The sequence below is a fragment of the Geotrypetes seraphini genome, chromosome 4 (assembly GCF_902459505.1).
Source record: "Geotrypetes seraphini chromosome 4, aGeoSer1.1, whole genome shotgun sequence".
NCBI classification, from domain to species: domain Eukaryota; kingdom Metazoa; phylum Chordata; class Amphibia; order Gymnophiona; family Dermophiidae; genus Geotrypetes; species Geotrypetes seraphini.
In genome coordinates, this window is record NC_047087.1 from 10904332 (window position 1) to 10923502 (window position 19171).

Sequence of the window (19171 nt, forward strand, 5' to 3'; positions counted from 1 at the left end):
ATACAGCTGCATTATGATGTCATCATGAATTCTGGGTATGACCCAGATGCATTGTGATGTCACTGAGTTCAGCCAGCTTCTACTACTAATTATTTCTATAGCGTTCCTAGACATACACAGTACTATACTTCAAAACACAGAACACAAGAGTCCCTGCTCAAAAGAGCTTACAAGCTAGTCAAGACCAACAAATTGGACAAGAAGGTGCATCCATACACAGTGTCCAGGTGGGGGAATGATAAAGACAGATCTTGGTGCTTAGAAGGCGAGTTGGAGTTTGGAATTGAAAGCAACTTCAAAGAAGTGGGATGTGAGTCAGGATTTGAAAATTGCTAGAGATGGAACCTGACGTATTGAGTCAGGATTCCAGAATGTTATTGTTCTTTGAGATTCTGGAATGTTGCTGTTATTTGGAATCCCCAAAGAGTAGCAACATTCCATGAAGAATCCCCAGAGTAGCAACATTCCATGAAGAATCCCCAAAGAGTAGCAACATTCCATGAAGAATCCCCAGAGTAGCAACATTCCATGAAGAATCTCCAAAGAGTAACAACATTCCATGCTTATCATTTCCACAACGTTACTAGACATACACAGTACTATACATCAAAACATAGAAGAGACAGTTCCTGCTCTAAAGAGCTTACAATCTAGTCAAGATCGCCAAACTGGACAAGATGGTACATCGATACACAGTGCTCAGGTAGGGGAATTACAGAGGGAACAACAGGACAGATATTGGTGCTTAGAAGGTGGGTTGGAGTTTGGCATTTGAAAGCCAGCTTGTCTGTAATGTCGGGGATCATTTTCAACGAGACCAGTGAACTCCCCCAGTTGAGTGACAAGACTGGTCCTTTTCAAAAGTGAATGAAGTGAGTGGTTAAATCTAATATTCAAAGGGGTTATTTTGTTATGGGAATCCAAGAGAAACGGTGAAAAAAACACACCTAAGTTATGAAGATACCATGAGAGAGTGTGTACCTTTCTGAAGCGTCACTGTTATCACGTTTGCTCAACACGCACAATGACTTCCTTAAGCGAGATAAGTAACCTAGTGGTTAGAGAAGCATTTTTCAAGCGCTGTGCTTCTGTACAATCCCCAGACAGCGACCAAGCAATATAAAATTTCTTCTATGGCGGTTGATGGCAGTGAGCAGCCATTCAGACAGCCTGCTAGCGCCAACCCCCGACTCCTCTCCGACATAAATTCCCGTTTCTGCATCAAAGACTCGGCTTGTCATGAGCAGGCTGTTTTCAAGTTTATTAAAAAAAATTTTTAGACTGCTTATTCAGGTTTCTAAGCGGTTTACAATGTAAAATTACATAAAAACAAGGGATATTAAATAACATCCAAACATAACAAAAGGTTTTGATGGAACGTACGGAACTACTTCAAACAATAGGGTAGTGGGGAAGAACTACAATTATTATAGAAAAGGAGCAACATAAAAGGAAAAAAAAAATAGGTTAGGGTAAAAAAACACAGTTGCTTTAAATTTTGCCCTTAAGAGGACAGTTGTTATCCAAAAGCGTCCGCTACAGGAAAAAAGGTGAGGGAAAACCAGACAGGCTAAATTCCCCAATTTATGTACCCAGATCCCATGAGGAAGTTAATGGAAACTTCGTACTAAATCGACTTTGGCCATGCACTTGATGTGTATTTTCCTGTGGCAAGTTTGCTAGTTCTCATCACAAATTTTAACCACATTATTACATAGGCCCAGATTCACTAAGGGTACGGATCCGATCTGATCTGTGAGCGATCCGATCCGTGTCCGGGGGGGGGGCTGATTTACGAATCACCCTCATGCAAATGAGGGCAATCGGAATCACGCCCCCAACCGACCACCCGGATCGCTCTCTAGCGATCCACACACAGGCGCAGACCATCTGTAGATGGCCTGCGGATGCTTAAAGAGCAGCAACCTTTTTTTTTTTTTAACTTTTTTAAACTTTAAAGTTTTTAGCGAGCCCGTAGTTTTAACCTGCTTTAAACCCGCAGGTTAAAACCACAGGCTGGCACTGCTGGGGAAGGCTGGGGCAGAAGCAGGGCAGCACTCGGAGCAGAGAGCAGGAGATGCAGTTGGAAACGACGTGAACAACTGGTCCCCAAAAGTCGCTTGTTTATCGATTGGCCAGCCCAGTCAGTGTTGCATTTTAATGTCGTTCCCCCTCATTTGCACGCACGGATCGGAGGATGACTGGAACACAGGTTAGTGAATCGGGGTCGGAGGGAAATCGGGTTGCAAACCAATCGGTACACAATCAGTTTGCTTAGTGAATCTAGCCCATAGTTAAAATGGTGTGGCAATCATGGTGTGTCCATTAGGTATGATCTCTTAACCCTTACGGGGAGTAGTTCCATAGCTGTGTGCCTGGTGGGAGTCCATCATAAAGGAATTTAGACCTAAAGACCTACAGATTAGATACAGTGAAGGGATGTTATCACCACCAGCACGGTGGAGAGGAGGTGATAATTCACTTTAAAACAGTCGGTTTTGAATGCACGTTATTTGTGGATAATTTCATTATCTTTGAAGTGTATTGTTGTATCTTCAAAAAAAAAAAAAAAAAAATATTCAGCTGTAAAGACGACACAATGAATAAAAAATTAATTATTGAACTTTAAACACAATCTCAATACTCATTTGTTAGGTAAATGCCAAAATAGATATCCTTAAAATCTGATGGTTTGTGTCTTGACAACTTTTGTGCCTTGTCAGTACGCCTCGAGCTGAAAACGACTGAAAATCATTGCGTTAGAGAGGAATTGGCTGAGAAGCGACATTGACATCCTACATCTGCCCCTGCCTCTTCTTCTCATCTTGGGACAGTCACTTTATCTCACATTTAAGCTCTACAAGGCAGGGTCTTATGGCACCTGAAAACTTGTCACCTCTGTACAGTGCTGTGTACATCCGGCAGTGTGGTAAACTAAGAATGCAAATACTTTTGTGCTCTTTGACATTACATGGGTGTCTTCTATCCCGCCAATACCTTTCAATTCTAGCCGGTTTACAACAAGAGTTGGCCTGGGCATTCCCAGGGAGAATACACGGTTAACAGATGTACTATGTGTCTTTTGAGCAGGGACTGTCTCTTCTAAGTTTTGCGTAGCACTATAGAAATGTAATGATAGAGCGATGACCGGCCACATTATTCGATTAGCAGCTACCCTGATAAGTTAACCTTAGAACAGCCTCATCCAAACACAGAATGAATGTCAATGCTCTGCAGATACGTAGCCCCCGGGGTCTGACCACACTCTGCCCTGGCTCTGCCACTCATGGTTTTCAGCGGCACTGTCCAGACTTTGCCCCTGAAAATCACCAGGTAAACCCGGCCGGCGGCACTTATCCGGCGAGCGGGTCCTGCTATCCGACGTGGCTCTCCCTTCCCTCGGTGTGACGTGGCCCCAGCTCTGCCAGGAGCGGGTAACCGGGCTGCTCGGCTTAGGCTTTGTTCATAGCAACTTGCTAACAATGACTTTCTCCATTAGCTGCTGCTGGAGATGCCAGCGATAAGACGATCTGCCTAGGACAGCGCCACAGATGAATGCCCAAAGTGCATGTTTGTCTTTACATGCAGGCCCGATAACCAGTGCAAATGCCATCGATAAGTACCATAAATAACATCCCCAGGTGACGTCACAGTCATTTAAGATTATTAATAGAAGAGATAGCAGCGTGATTAACATCAAATAAATCAATCGCTTGGTGTAAAAGTCCTATTATTTTTGGCTATAAATCAAAGTGGATGGCATATTGATTTTTATCCGTCCAGCGTTTGCCAGCGAAGCCACGGTTATTACCACTTCGCTGTCTACTTATCGCATTTATCAAACACACTGGTGCCAGGTGTAGCTGGGCCTGGGCTCCTGCCTCTCCGGCCCCAGCCCTGTATCAGCTCCTGATCAGATAACAGACCCCCCCCCCCCCCTTTTAAAGCTGGGATCAAAGTCTCTTAAAGCAGCCGCAAGTGCAGCCAGGTGGAACTGTGGTTCGCAGAAAGGAAAAGGTCTCTCTCGGTACAGCCACTGGATATTTTGACGTCTGGAAGTGGCGCTCAACTCCCCGGGCCTTTCCATTTTCACTCAAAATACTAAGGAAAGGACATATGTGATCGCTAAAGCTTTTCAAAATATGTCCTATCAGGAACCGTAAGGGGCCCCCCCACCCCGAGACACTGCAAGGAATGCCCATGGCATTCATATGCACGCGGCAAACACACCCCATTCAGACAAAAGAAAAAGAAAAAAGACTCAGTTCAGCTTCATAGGGCAAAAAACTCCACCTGTAAGACCAAAGAAGGTAAAGTCACAAACACACGGGTGGCAACTTATAACAGCAGTGAAAAAAATCAAAACACTGTAGCAGCCTTCAGAGGAACCAACCCCCAATTATTAGCACACCAAATTTCAAAATTTCAAGTGTGTGAGCACAACACCGAAGTCTCAAACAATGTCTATAGTGAGCAGAAAACCTCCCCCCCCAAAAAAAAAAACTTAGCTGTCTTCCAAGCACCCAAAGAGGTGCTAGCCTGCCTGGCCCCACAGCCACTCTTGCCCGACGGGGAAATCTCCGTTTCGCTGTGCTGCGTCAGGGGAAAAACACCATCCTACAGCACCAGCAAAAGTTGAGGCCCACCATGGACTGAAACTGCACACTAGAGAATGACATGGGGACAAATTTTTCCCCATTCCCGCAAGTTTTGCCACTGTCCCTGTACCAGCCCCATAAGTTCAGCCTTAACCATACAGACCTCGAGCACTTATGATTTTAAAGTGTTTGAGGCTTGTGCAGACGAGGACGGAGCTTAGGCATTGGTGGAATGAGGCATTATGACATCACAATCTGAGCTCTAGAATGTTGCTACTTAGGATTTTAAAGGGTTTGAGGCTTGTGCAGATGAGGACGGAGCTTAGGCATTGGTGGAATGAGGCATTATGACATCACAATCTGAGCTCTAGAATGTTGCTACTTAGGATTTTGAAGTGTTTGAGGCTTGTGCAGATGAGGACAGAGCTTGCAGGAATGGGGCAGGGACAGGAAAATAACTCACCGGGACGGGAAAATGAGTTCCTGCGGGGTCAGGGAAAATTTTGTCCCCATGCCATTCTCTACTGCGCACATCGAAACACACGAGCAAACTCAGGTGTTTTCTTTTTTCTTTTGACTGAAGGAGTGTGTTTGCCGTGTGCGTATGAGTGCCATGGGCATTCCTTGCAGTGTCTCAAGGGCCCCTTACGGTTCCTTTCCATTTTCCTCCGACTAGCTCCTTGCCGATGTGCTGGCACAACTGAAAGACAGGTTGGGGTGAGGATCAGGGCTGGACATGTTGTCCAACGCCCACCGCTCAGATCACCAGGAATAGAGAAAACTCAGACCAGTAGCACTACCGCTAGCAAAAGTGGTTTTCTGGGTAAATGAACTAGAATCTGAAACTTAATGTAAGGCTAATTAGACTCCTGAAATTCAGATCTGCTGCTCCCAAGATCCAGCACTGCGTACTCGTGCCAAAGAACGCTTGTGATTTGCAGTCCCTGTTTACAAGTCCTGGGATCCTGTGAGACAGAGGTCACAAGGCCAGCACCTGCTTAGTCACTGCTCCATCACTGACCAAACTCCCAAACCAGAGCAGACAAAAAACATGATTTTTCTACTTACATAACATGAAAAAATGACATTTGTCTGGCAACCTCATAGGTGGTTTAGATGGAATTGTCAGGGTCCCTTTGGGAAGTGATTGATTGGGATGGTAGGTAAAATATTTAAGCATTTAGGCTCGGTTTCTGGAAACAGCGGCTACATCATCCGGCATCTCAAAAAACAGCGCTGGCTGCATTTCACGTACATGTAGGCGTCATTACCAGAATTACGGCTTATGTCAAACTTAGCGCCATTAATGTAGCCCAGGGTTTTAAAAGCCTACATTAACAGCACCTAAGTTTGATTGAGAATCACATCTGGTTTTAAGAAAGGTTTGGACAAATTCCTGGAGGAAAAGTTCATAATCTGTTATTGAGATAGACATGGGGGAAGCCACAACTTGCCCTGGATCGGTAGCATGGAATGTTGCTACTCTTTGGGATTCCAGAATCTTGCTATTCTTTGGGATTCTGGATGGAATGTTGCTACTCTTTGGGATTCTAGAATCTTGTTACTCTCTGGGATTCCGGAATCTTGCTATTCTTTGGGATTCTGGATGGAATGTTGCTACTCTTTGGGATTCTAGAATCTTGTTACTCTCTGGGATTCCGGAATCTTGCTATTCTTTGGGATTCTGGATGGAATGTTGCTACTCTTTGGGATTCTAGAATCTTGTTACTCTCTGGGATTCTGGAATCTTGCTATTCTTTGAGATTCTGTATGGAATGTTGCTACTCCTTAGGATTCTAGAATCTTGTTACTCTCTGGGATTCTGGAATCTTGCTATTCTTTGGGATTCTGGATGGAATGTTGCTACTCTTTTGGATTCTAGAATCTTGTTACTCTCTGGGATTCTGGAATCTTGCTATTCTTTGAGATTCTGTATGGAATGTTGCTACTCCTTAGGATTCTAGAATCTTGTTACTCTCTGGGATTCTGGAATCTTGCTATTCTTTGAGATTCTGTATGGAATGTTGCTACTCTTTGGGATTCTAGAATCTTGTTACTCTCTGGGATTCCGGAATCTTGCTATTCTTTGAGATTCTGTAAGGAATGTTGCTGCTCCTTGGGTTTTGGCCAGGTACTAGTGACCTGGATTGACTACCCTGGATTGGCTGCTATGTTCCCCAAAAGCAAAACTGGCATGGGATATCAGACTCTGTGTGTGGTGCACTGGTTAAAGCTCCAGCCTCAGCACCCTGAGGTTGTGGGTTCAAATCCCATGCTGCTCCTTATGACCCTGAGCAAGCCATTTAATCCCCCATTGCCCTAGGTACATTAGGTAGAGTGTGAACCCACTGGGACTGATAGGGAAAAATGCCTGAGTACCTGAATGTCAACCACTTAGGTTATAAGTGGTATAGAAATAGCTTCAGAAATAATAAACATTTGTATTTCTAATATTACCGACTCCAGCACATAACAATGACATTGCATAAAAATTCTTAAGCTCTTTAGGTTAACAAATCCACAACAAAAGTGCTGTCAATATTTCATCACATCGACACGTATTTGTCGGCATATTGTGGGCCCAAGATGACTCGTTCATATTTTGGACTTTTAGGATTATTGAATGGATTTCCTGCTTAGGGTTACCAGATGTCTGGAAAAACCTGGACATGTTCTCTTTTTAGAGGACTGTCCGGGTGCCCAGCCGGATTTCCCAATCCCGGCAGTTTGTCCGGGTTGTGGAAGGCTTGAGCTCGGGGCCATGTCTTGCGGGGGGGGGGGAGCCTTGGAGCATGCGTTGGCATGATGCAATGATGTTGCATGCATGCAACGTCATCGAGTCACATCTGCGCATGTTCAAAGGCCTTCCAGATGTGATCCCAAGCTCGGGGAAGACGACGAAGGTTTGTGTGGGAACATGACCGGGGACAGAATAGGGTGGGGGCCACATGCCCTCTTTTTTAACTTAAAAAATCTGGTAACCCTACTCCTGCCACATCCACCCTTCCTGTCTTACCGAACCCACTCCCGGCACGAGAAAAAATGGCAGGAATGATGCTCACTCCCTCCTGCCAACGGAGCCCCCCCCCCCCCGAACCATCCCCTAACCTACCATCTACCCTTTCCACAAAAAAAAGGGCAGAGGGCATGACCACTCCTACCACCAGATGCTCCCCCGACACCCCCCCTCCCCCCCGGTACCTTTTTCATAAGTTGGGAGCAGGAGGGATGTGGTCCCACCTGTTCTTAGGCCCACCAGTCCAAAATGGTGGGCCTTCCCCTCTCCGGTGCACCAGAGAAGGGCCTAAGGATTTGATTGGCCCAGATGCCTAAGGCTCCTACCATGAGAGGGGCCTTAAGTAACCTGGGCCAATCATAGCCTTAGACCCCTCCCAGGGCATCCTAGGATGCTCCAGGGAGGGGAAGGTCTGCTATTTTGAAGAGGAGACGGCATCCCTCCGGCTGGGGGCGGGGGGGGACAACAGAGGCATGGGGGGAACACCGGGGGCACGACAGCAGTGGCAGAAGTTGTGTGTGTCAGGGGGGGTGTTGCTTTACAGCATTTGCAGGAGGGAGTGGTCATTCCCCTCGCTGTTGGGGGGTTTCCTTTATGAAAGTGGCGGGAGGGTGTGAGCATCCCTCCCGCACTCAGGGGGTGTCAGGTGGGTTGCTTGGTGGCAGTAACGGGAAGGTGTGGGCATTCCTCCTGCCGATCTTCGATTTGGGGTCTTTTTTTAAAAATTTGTGGGTGTATTCTGCATATGTACCACTTGCTATCACCAGCGATGGGCACATGCAAATTTAGTGAGCCTTCGCAAATCTCTGTGTACCTAATTTGCATGCGCGGTTTTTTACGAATGACTTGCCTTTTTGATATCGTTACAATAGAGGCCGCGACAGCAACCTGTTGGATTTAACCACAAACATTTGAGAATCTTCCTCTTAGTCTCTGGTACCACCAGAGCTGAGATTGTGATGTCATAATGCCCGATTCCACCAATAAGAGCCAACCTCCTCAGTGATGTCACAATGGCTTGATTGTCCTATACTTGGCTCATTTTTATTACATACGAAGGGGTGCTGGAAAGTTCTCAGCCCAACCATCCAACTTCCTAAATTCTGAGCATTATTTTGCCACTATAGATGAAAAGAGCGTTATCTTAGTTCATCGAGTGCCAAGTTGCAGAAACGAAATTTTCAGTTTTGACATTGTTTCAGATCAATCATTGAACCATATCCAGGTCATTCTCTTCTTGGTTGGGCTGAGAACTTTTCAGCACCATCAAATAGGAACATTCCAGAGCTGAGAGTGTGATGTCATGATGCCTCATTCCACCAATAAGAGCCAACCTCCTCAGTGATGTCACAATGGCTCGATTGTCCTGTACTCCCCTCTGCCCTCCAACCCAGCCAGCAGATTAACCCTTCCCCTTAACTGTATCCATGACATCCTGTTTGTCTGTCTTGCCTGTTTAGATTGTAAGCTCTTTGGAGCAGGGATTGTCTTCTTTGTGACTCTGTACAGCGCTGCGTGCGTCTGGTAGCGTTATAGAAATAATCCATAGTAATAGTAGTGTGAAGAGTTTGGGAAGCAGAGCTGAGATTGTGATGTCATAATGCCCGATTCCACCAATAAGAGCCAACCTCATCAGTGATGTCACAATGACTTGATTGTCCTATACTTGGCTCATTTTTATTACATACGAAGGGGTGCTGGAAAGTTCTCAGCCCAACCAACCAACTTCCAAAATTCTGAACATTATTTTGCCACTATAGATGAAAAGAGCGTTATCTTAGTTCATCGAGTGCCAAGTTGCAGAAACAAAATTTTCAGTTTTGACATTGTTTCAGATCATCGATTGAACCATATACACGTCATTCTCGTCTCGGTTGGGCTGAGAACTTTTCAGCGCCCCCTTGTAACTTAGGCCATCCAGGTCAAATGTAACTTATATGCATAGCGCTGATATCCAGGGGATTTTTTGTATACTAATGCAAAAGAAGCCCCAATATTTGGGAATTTTGGACTTGATGCTATAAATGAGGACTAAAGTTAGGTGCCCAGATCGGCACAGCCTAACTAAATTATTTTAAAAGCCTTCGTCAGCGCCATTAATTGAAAATTGCAATTAAATCGCAATTAATTAGATGGTAGGTACCTCACTTGGTCGGCGTCTACTCCAAGGCACCTCCCAGACAATAGGGGTGGATGATGGGTATGTTTTAACTTAGGTGCTTAAGTTAGACGCACTCATAGAGGGCAAGAAAACCCTGGCAGAGATTGGGTGCACCTAAGGTTCCATCGCCTACCAGTGTCTAAGACCGTTTTAGGTACCGCTAGGTGCAATTCTATATGATCTACACATTCTAGAGGCCGGCACCAGTATATTAGGGCAGGTTTTAGACCCCTAAGTTCAGTACGACACTTCTCTGTCCTTAACCACGCCTACTTTTCAGGTAGGCATCATTATGGGTCGGAGGGGGTCTCCACTTAAGCGTCGTTAGGCTTCCTACGAATATGGCGCCAAACTCTTTAATTGGTCATTTAAATTTTGGGAGGGGGGGATTAGCTGAAAACTGACGTGGTCAATCGCCACGCCAATTAAGCCAATTTTTTTTTAAAGAGCTGAGCGCGGATTCCGAACTTAGGCATCCTCGATTAGGAAACCCAGCGGCACCCAACGTAGGCGCCCTGTTACAGAATCGCTCTTACAGAGCCAGTGAATACAGGAATAATTTGGAAAAACAACTAGGGTTAGATGTTTCCAATTATTCCCGTCATGATTTACTGAAAATTAACCCGATTACATACACAGATGGATGGCTGGACGAAGAAATAAATGGACACGGTGTCAGGGATATGAGGACTGAGGCATTATGGACTGCAGTCTAATTGTTGGATTCGAGTTGATGGAATGTTTTTGCGTTGTATTGGGGTTGATTTCATTTCGATAGTTCACGTGTGATGTTTAATGCTTGTTTGCCTTTAGCATTCCTGTCCTGCGCTGCTCTGGGATTTCCATGATGAGAATTAATTACCTTCGCTGCAAGGGAGGCTCGATGTATCGCCCTCCGCTGATCCCTCGTGATCTGAAGCTCCACCCTCTTTCTCAGATAAACTGCTGTTCTCGGCAAGATGATCTTCAACATCCTCCATGTCACCGATCAGACCTTGAAACACAACACACCGCCTTAATGACTTGGAAGGGAATTACAGGAGGCAAAGCAATTCACACTAAAACTTAGTTTTACAGACCGAGGAGCTCGACTCGGTTTACAATAATGTAATACATAAATTTGACAAGGAAAAGTCGACTGAAATAGTTAATTTCCAAAATGTTTAGCAAACAAAAAAAGTTTGCAGAACTTTCCGGAATAAAGCAAAAGAACCTAAACTTCTTAATGTAAGCGGTAAAGCATTCCAGAATTCGGTTAATTTAAAAGCAAAAGAAGAACAAAATCGGCTTAAAGGTTCTGTTTGTACCACTGAGAGAGGGAAATGTAAGCTTTAATTTTGGAGAACTTCTGCCGAGATGAGATCTATGAACACGTTTGTGAGGAAACCACTTCAGTGGAGAAACATTCTACCGAGCCCCGCTTCGTCTCTCAATGCACTGCCAATGGCCAACACTTCAACCTTCTCCCCCTCCAAAAAGAGCCCTACGCAAGTCTGGAAACGACAATCTAACGTCCCTAACTACACATCAAATTGCTGGAGCCAGAAAATAGTTATAAGGCAGGGACACACACACAGAAACTGCAATGCTCAGCTCAGCTGCAACCACTGCAGGACACTCTAAACCAGTGGTCTCAAACTCGCGGCCCGCCAGGTCCTAGTTTGAGGCCCTCGGTATGTTTATCATAATCACAAAAGTCAAATAAAACAGTTTCTTGATCAAATGTCTCTTTAGCTATAAATGACAATATTATTATTAAGACTTATCCAAAAGGAAAGATTTATAAACTATAAAGAGTTTTACCTCATGCAAAATTGTCATTTCTTTAATAAGACATTAACTATTTATTTCTGAGGCTCTCCAAGTACCTCCAAAGTCCAAATGTGGCCCTGCAAAGGGTTTGAGTTGGAGATCACTGCCTTAACTGTATCCATGGCATCCTGTTTGTCTTTGGGAAGCAGAGCCGAGATTGTGATGTCATAATGCCTCATTCCACCAATAAGAGCCAACCTCTTCAGTGATGTCACAATGGCTTGATTGTCCTGTTCTCCCCTCTGCCCTCCAACCCAGCCAGCAGATTAACCCTTTCCCTTAACTCAGTGGTCTCAAACTCGCGGCCCGGGAGCCACATGTGGCCTGCCAGGCACTATTTTGAGGCCCTCGGTATGGTTATCATAATCACAAAAGTCAAATAAAACCGTTTCTTGATCTTATGTCTCTTTAGCTATAAATGACAATATTATGATTAAGACTTAGCCAAAAGGAAAGATTTATAAACTATAAAGAGTTTTACCTCATGCAAAATTGTCATTTCTTTAATAAGACATTAACTATTTTTTTCTGAGGTCCTCCAAGTACCTACAAAGCCCAAATGTGGTCCTGCAAAGGGTTTGACTTTGAGACCATTGCTCTAAACCCAAAGAAGCCTGCCCCCCCCCCCCTGCTGTCTCCTGAACCTCTTCTCACCAAAGGAAGCAGGAGAAGAGGAAACAGATGTGCTTTTGTGTTCAAGTGGAACAAAATCAGATTCTGTCCCGGAGTAAAGGGGGGGGGGAGGTGCTAGTGATCAGAAGAGTTGAGGTGGCTCATCAAGAAGATGCCACTCAAGGTGGCCAGAAGCAGGGGGAGACCCCCAAGTCTGAAACTGTGCACTTTACTCTCACTAGCTCTTTCTTCTGTTTCTGCCTCTTTACCTTAATATTAGCCCAGAGAAAGGTCTGTGCATATTTATTTATATTTATTCAGTTTTCTATACTGTTCTCCCAAGGGAGCTCAGATCGGTTTACATGAATTTATTCAGGTCCTCAAGCATTTTCCTGTCTTTCCTGGTGGGCTCACAATCTCTCTAATGTACCTGGGGCAAAGGGGGATTAAGTGACTTGCCCAGGGTCACAAGGAGCAGCGGGGGTTTGAACCCACAACCTCAGGGTGCTGAGGCTGTAGCTTTAACCACTGCACCACTCTAGGAATCAAAGTGTGGTAACAGTGAGCCAAGTATGGGACAATGAAGCCATTGTGACATCACTGATGAGGTTGGCTCTTATTGGTGGAACGAGGCATTACGATGTCACAATACCAGCTCTGGTTATCAGAGGCTGAAGCTTTTCACACTATTTATTTATTCAACTTTCTTCCATTCTTCCAGGGGAGCTCAGAACGGTTCACATGAATTTTATTCAGGGACTCAAGCATTTTTCCCTGTCTGTCCTGGTGGGCTCACAATCTCTAATGTACCTGGGGCAATGGGGGAATTAAGCGACTTGCCCAGGGTCATAGGGAGGGTTTGAACCCACAACCACTGCGCCACACTTTCACATGGTAATGGACAGAAAACAAAAGGCTGAAACTAGTACAATATGAAATTTAATACCCATGAAATTATATAGAGGATTCATAAATCCATAGAAACCGTTTCTCTCCAGTTAAAACCAACTACCCCTAAATGGAACGAAAAGAGAAATAGTCAGAAGTCAGTCAGTGCTGGTTGAACTCACAGAGCAATGCAGAGGGACCGAGGACAAGTATGAATTTACACAGAATCCATTTTTTTATTTTTAATCATTTATATTCCACATATCCTACAATTCTATGCGGATTACAAATTGTTCAGGCACTCAAGCATCGGGTTCATAGACAAAATCGCGCGAGACAACGGCGCGCCGACAACTGAGCGCAAGGTTGACGGCGCGCCGAAGAAAAGCACTATTTTAAAGGGTTCCGACGGGGGGTGTTGGTGGGGAACCCCCCTATTTTACTTAACAGACATCGCGCTGGCATTGTGGGGGGTTTGGGGGGTTGTAACCCCCCTCATTATACTTGAAACCGAACTTTTTGCCTGTTTTTTAGGGAAAAAGTATAATGTTTAACCCTTTCAGGACCAAGGGACATATTTGTCCCATAACTTTAAAATCCTATACATTTTGATTGGGATAGTCTACAGTTCTAAATTTGATATGTACGGATTCCATAGGATACTGCCTTTATGTAAACAAACTGGTTCCGACATTCATTCATTAGCGTCGTTGCTAGATTGACGAGAAGATTCACTTGCCACACTGTCCATAAGCCAGAAGTGTGATTTTTTTAAATAAAAATAATGATATTTCACAAAAAAAATCAATTTTTTGGCATCTGCAAGCCCTTTTGACCATAAAAATGTCGTCAAAACCACAAAAATTGGCCTACGATCCTTATGGTCCTGAAAGGGTTAACTGCCAGACAGATAAAACCAAATAAGAAGCTTTGAGCTGAAACACTGAGATCTTGACTGGGAAGAATCTAATATAATCCTCAATTTCTGGGTTGCTCTATGCCTAACAAGGTTCAAGATGACTTACAATTCACAAGATTATTCATGTGGGGATTAACAGTGTGTCTAGAACAGGGGTGCCCAACGCGTCGATCGCGATCGACCAGTAGCTCAGGAAGGCAACTCGAGTCGATCGCACTCGTGTTGCCGTCCTGATCTACGGGCCGATCAGCCTTCCTCTCCAGTGTTCTCCCTAGGGCCTTTTAGCTGGGCGGTCCGCCCAGCTGTCATCTGCCGCTGCTGAACATTAAAAAAAAACCCCAAAAAAACCGGCTTGGAGATTTCAGCCCCTAGCGAACTTATGCTCCGGGCTCTAACGTGTGCGTGCCGGCTTCTCTTCTCTTCCCTCCGAAACCAGAAGTTATGTCCGGGGAGGGGGAGTGGGGGGGAGAAGGGAAGCCTGCACGCACATGTTGAGAGCCCTGAAGCAAGCGTTCGCTACGGGCTAATGCGGGAGACAGGTTAGTGAAGCATTTGTTCTTGTTCCTGCCGGGTCCTGCCTACTTTCTGTTTCCGCGAAGGCAGGACCCGGCAGCATTTCCCCCAATAGGTTGATCACGATCTTGGGCTGATCAGCCTTCCTCTTCCCGACGGCAGAATTGACGTCGGGGAGAGGAAAGCTGGTTGGCCGAAGCAGGGAGAGCTTGGGGCCTGTTATTGGTGGCATTTGGGTCCTGGTCCCCGATGGTAATGGCAGTGGCAGTGGCTTGGGGGAGGGCAGGGAAAAAGAAAGAAAAAGGGCAGGCAGGGAGACAGAAGGAAAGAAGAGAAACAGAAAAAAAAGAAAGGGAGGCAGAGAGAAAGAAAGGGCAGGGAAGAGGAAGGAAAAGTTGGGGGGAAGGAATGAGGTCTGGAGGAGAAGAAGCATACAGGCTAAAAGAAGGGAAGAAAGATTGTATGCACAGTCAGAAGAAGAAAGTGCAACCAGAGACTCATGAAATCACCAGACAAGGTAGGGAAAATGATTTTATTTTAAATTTAGTGATCAAAATGTGTCTGAATTTATATCTGCTGTCTATATTTTACACTAAGGTCCCCTTTTACTAAACCGCAATAGAGGTTTTTAGCGCAGGGAGCCTATGAGTGTCGAGAGCAGCGTTGGGCATTCAGCGCAGCTCCCTGCGCTAAAAACTGCTATCGTGGTTTAGTAAAAAGGGAGGGGGGTATATTTGTCTATTTTTGTATAGTTGTTACTGAGGTGATAGTGCTTAGAGTCATCTGCTTTGACCTCTTTGAAAAACCCTGGAATAGGAATGATTAACATTTTCTATGCGTACAGTGTGCTTTGTGGGTTTTTTTTTTATTTTATTGTTGGTAGATCATTTTGACTTAGTCATTTAAAAAGTAGCTCGCAAGTCCAAAAAGTGTGGGCACCCCTGGTCTAGAACAAATAACACACAGTGCGGCGATCACAAAAGTACTGGGGAGCAGGTTATTACAAGGAAAAATAAAGAGATAAATAGGCACAAAAGTACTTTTAGAATTCCGAGAGAACAAGTGAAGGTAGAAGAGTAGATCTGTTAAGAACATAAGACTAGCCTTACTGGGTTAGACCAATGGTCCATCAAGCCCAGTAGCCGGTTCTCGTGGTGGCCAATCCAGGTCACTAGTACCTGGCCAGAATATTCCATCCAGAATCTCAAAGAATAGCGAGATTCTGGAATCCCATAGAGTAACAACATTCTAGAATCCCAAAGAGTAGTAACATTCCATCCAGAATCTCAAAGAATAGCGAGATTCCGGAATCCCAGAGAGTAACAAGATTCTAGAATCCAAAAAGTAGCAACATTCCATACAGAATTTCAAAGAATAGCGAGATTCCGGAATCCCAGAGAGTAATAAGATTCTAGAATCCCAAAGTGTAGCAACATTCCATACAGAATTTCAAAGAATACAAGATTCCGGAATCCCAGAGAGTAACAGGTTTCTAGAATCACATAGAGTACCAACATTCCATACAGAATTTCAAAGAATACAAGATTCCGGAATCCCAGAGAGTAACAAGTTTCTAGAATCACATAGAGTAGCAACATTCCATACAGAATTAAAAAGAATACAAGATTCCGGAATCCCAGAGAGTAACAAGATTCTAGAATCCAAAGAGTAGCAACATTCCATACAGAATTTCAAAGAATAGCGAGATTCTGGAATCCCAGAGAGTAACAAGATTCTAGAATCCCAAAGTGTAGCAACATTTCATACAGAATTTCAAAGAATAGCGAGATTCCGGAAACCCAGAGAGTAACAAAATTCTACAATCCTATAGAGTAGTAACATTCCATACAGAATCTCAAAGAATAATGAGATTCCAGAATCCCAGAGAATAACAAGATTCTAGAATCCGAAAGAGTAGCAACATTCCATCCAGAATCTCAAAGAATAGCGAGATTCCTGAATCCCAGAGTAACAAGATTCTAGAATCACAAAGAGTAGCAACATTCCATACAGAATTTCAAAGAATACAAGATTTCAGAATCCCAGAGAGTAACAAGATTCTAGAATCACAAAGAGTAGCAACATTCCATACAGAATTTCAAAGAATACAAGATTTCAGAATCCCAGAGAGTAACAAGATTCTAGAATCCCAAAGAGTAGCAACATTCCATACAGAATTTCAAAGAATAGCGAGATTCAGGAATCCCAGAGAGTAACAAGATTCTAGAATCCCAAAGTGTAGCAACATTTCATACAAAATTTCAAAGAATAGCGAGATTCCGGAATCCCAGAGAGTAACAAAATTCTAGAATCCTATAGAGTAGTAACATTCCATACAGAATCTCAAAGAACAGCAAGATTCCGGAATCCCAGAGAGTAACAAGATTCTAGAATCCCAAAGAGCAGCAACATTCCATACAGAATCTCAAAGAATAACAAGATTCCAGAATCCCAGAGAATAACAAGATTCTAGAATCCCAAAGAGTAGCAACATTCCATCCAGAATCTCAAAGAATAGCAAGATTCTAGAATCCCAGAGAGTAGCAACATTCCATACAGAATCCAAAAGAATAGCGAGATTCTGGAATCCCAGAGAGTAACAAGATTCTAGAATCCCAAAGAGTAGCAATATTCCATAGAGAATCTCAAAGAATAGCAAGATTCCGGAATCCCAGAGAGTAACAAGATTCTAGAATCCCAAAGAGTAGCAACATTCCATACAGAACCTCAAAGAATAGCAAGATTCCGGAATCCCAGAGAGTAACAAGATTCTAGAATCCAAAAGAGTAGCAACATTCCATACAGAATTTCAAAGAATAGCGAGATTCCGGAATCCCAGAGAGTAACAAGATTCTAGAATCCCAAAGTGTAGCAACATTTCATACAGAATTTCAAAGAATAGCGAGATTCCGGAATCCCAGAGAGTAACAAAATTCTAGAATCCTATAGAGTAGTAACATTCCATACAGAATCTCAAAGAACAGCAAGATTCCGGAATCCCAGAGTAACAAGATTCTAGAATCCCAAAGAGTAGCAACATTTCATCCAGAATCTCAAAGAATAGCAAGATTCTAGAATCCAAGAGAGTAGCAACATTCCATCCAGAATCTCAAAGAGGGGAGGTAACCGACATGTGCACACATCTGGATAATAATTGAAAACGTCTGCTCTTCTGCGCCTAAATACGAGCCTTCAAGAAATTTTATCTGCAAGCAAGTTTTTCGAGGCTCATACGTAGGTGCAGAAGAACAAGCGTTGACATGCGAGGACGCTTTCAATTTTTCTTTGAACATGCACACAAAAAGCTGCGCTTACTGCAAAACCTCTCTGTGCGTTTGTCTGGCACACTCCTCCCCACCCCCACCCTCCATTAGGCACAAGACTTTTGCGCACAACGTTTGCATGGCTTCGGCTTTTTTCATGGTGTGGTACAAGCCACTTGCTCAGATATCCATGTGGGGCTCTACTGCAAGCCTTTCTACATCGCCCCACACAAAACAGCAAGACTGTCTGTTAGCAGCAGAGGCCCCAAAGGCGAGCCTAGAGAGAATACGTAGAATAAAATTGTCCATAGTGGAGCTGATGACGGCAAGGGACGAGGGTGTTAAAGCCTTTTTAGGGTTTGGAGATAGCAGCAGGCCGTTCCCAGGATTCACTGGTTCCTTAGCCTCGAGGGCTTAGCCTCCATGTCTAATATGATGTGTTTTAATCTAACGCTCCGTGGTCTGTACGCCTCCAGGTCTCCGATATACCAATCCCTACACCAGCGCTCTGCGAAAGATGTCAAAAATACATGTTTCATGTTGCAAGGCACGCTGAAAAACTCACGTGTGACTGGGCGTGTGCGTTTACAGAACAGCTGTGGAAACATTCGCATTCACCTAATTAACAATATGATCCTAATGCAGAAATTAAATCCCAAGCCCTGTCCGAGCTGGAGGTCAAAGGACAGCTCTGGAAGACACAAAGCTGCAGGTTTTTCATTACAGAGATGCTAACCTCCACACAATGAAGGAAAAAGTACCTACATTTTATATAAACAGTAAAAATAGTACAGGTTTAACTTCCCCAGTTCAAGGTGCATTTAAAAAAAACAACACACCAACTATTATTTCCATTGTGTTTAATACTGCATAATGACACCAGAAACATGTCTGTCCCTGGCTGTGCGGCTCCCGGTGGCAGTCCATCAGATTAATGAAGCAGATAAGCGCTTTAATATCGAGGAGAAAGCTTCCTGCCCAGGTGTTCCTGTCATCCGAGCAGTTCCGGGAGGGCGAAGGTAGAGCGTAGCCGTGCTGGAAGAAGGGAAGACACCTCTCCTCTGCCAACACTGTGGTCACCCTGTTATTCCTCTTGAACACGCAGAAATATGAGTTAGAGGGGAGAGGAGTCGAACGGAACTGGGACTTTCCGGAGCCAAGCTCCCTCTATTTAGTTAGAAAAGGTAGTATAAAGAAATAGAACAAAAGAAATAGGGTGATATATTTTTTTATTCGACTAACTCAATGCATTTTATGGTGAGCTTTCGAATCTCAGATCAGAAAAAAGTAACATGAATCCTTTGAAATCAGAATGGTGGGGGGTTTTGGTGCCCACCAGACAGGCCTTGGCAGAGATCCGGCCTTCCTTTCCCACTTTCTGCCTCCTGC

The 19171-nt window shown here is 44.2% G+C and overlaps 1 protein-coding gene across 6 annotated transcripts in view; it reads right to left on the bottom strand.

Annotated features, from left to right (window-relative positions):
* Nucleotides 1–19171, bottom strand: part of ZFPM1 (zinc finger protein, FOG family member 1) — a 280395-nt gene that overhangs the window by 141569 nt on the left and 119655 nt on the right. For 5 of the 6 annotated variants that reach the window (XM_033943696.1, XM_033943693.1, XM_033943690.1 and 2 more), the window contains exon 2: nt 10638–10769. The exons of the other annotated variant lie outside the window; for it this stretch is intronic. In XM_033943696.1, coding sequence (XP_033799587.1) covers nt 10638–10769 — 132 coding nt within the window. The remainder of the gene's footprint in view (nt 1–10637; nt 10770–19171) is intronic. 6 annotated transcript variants of the gene reach the window in all.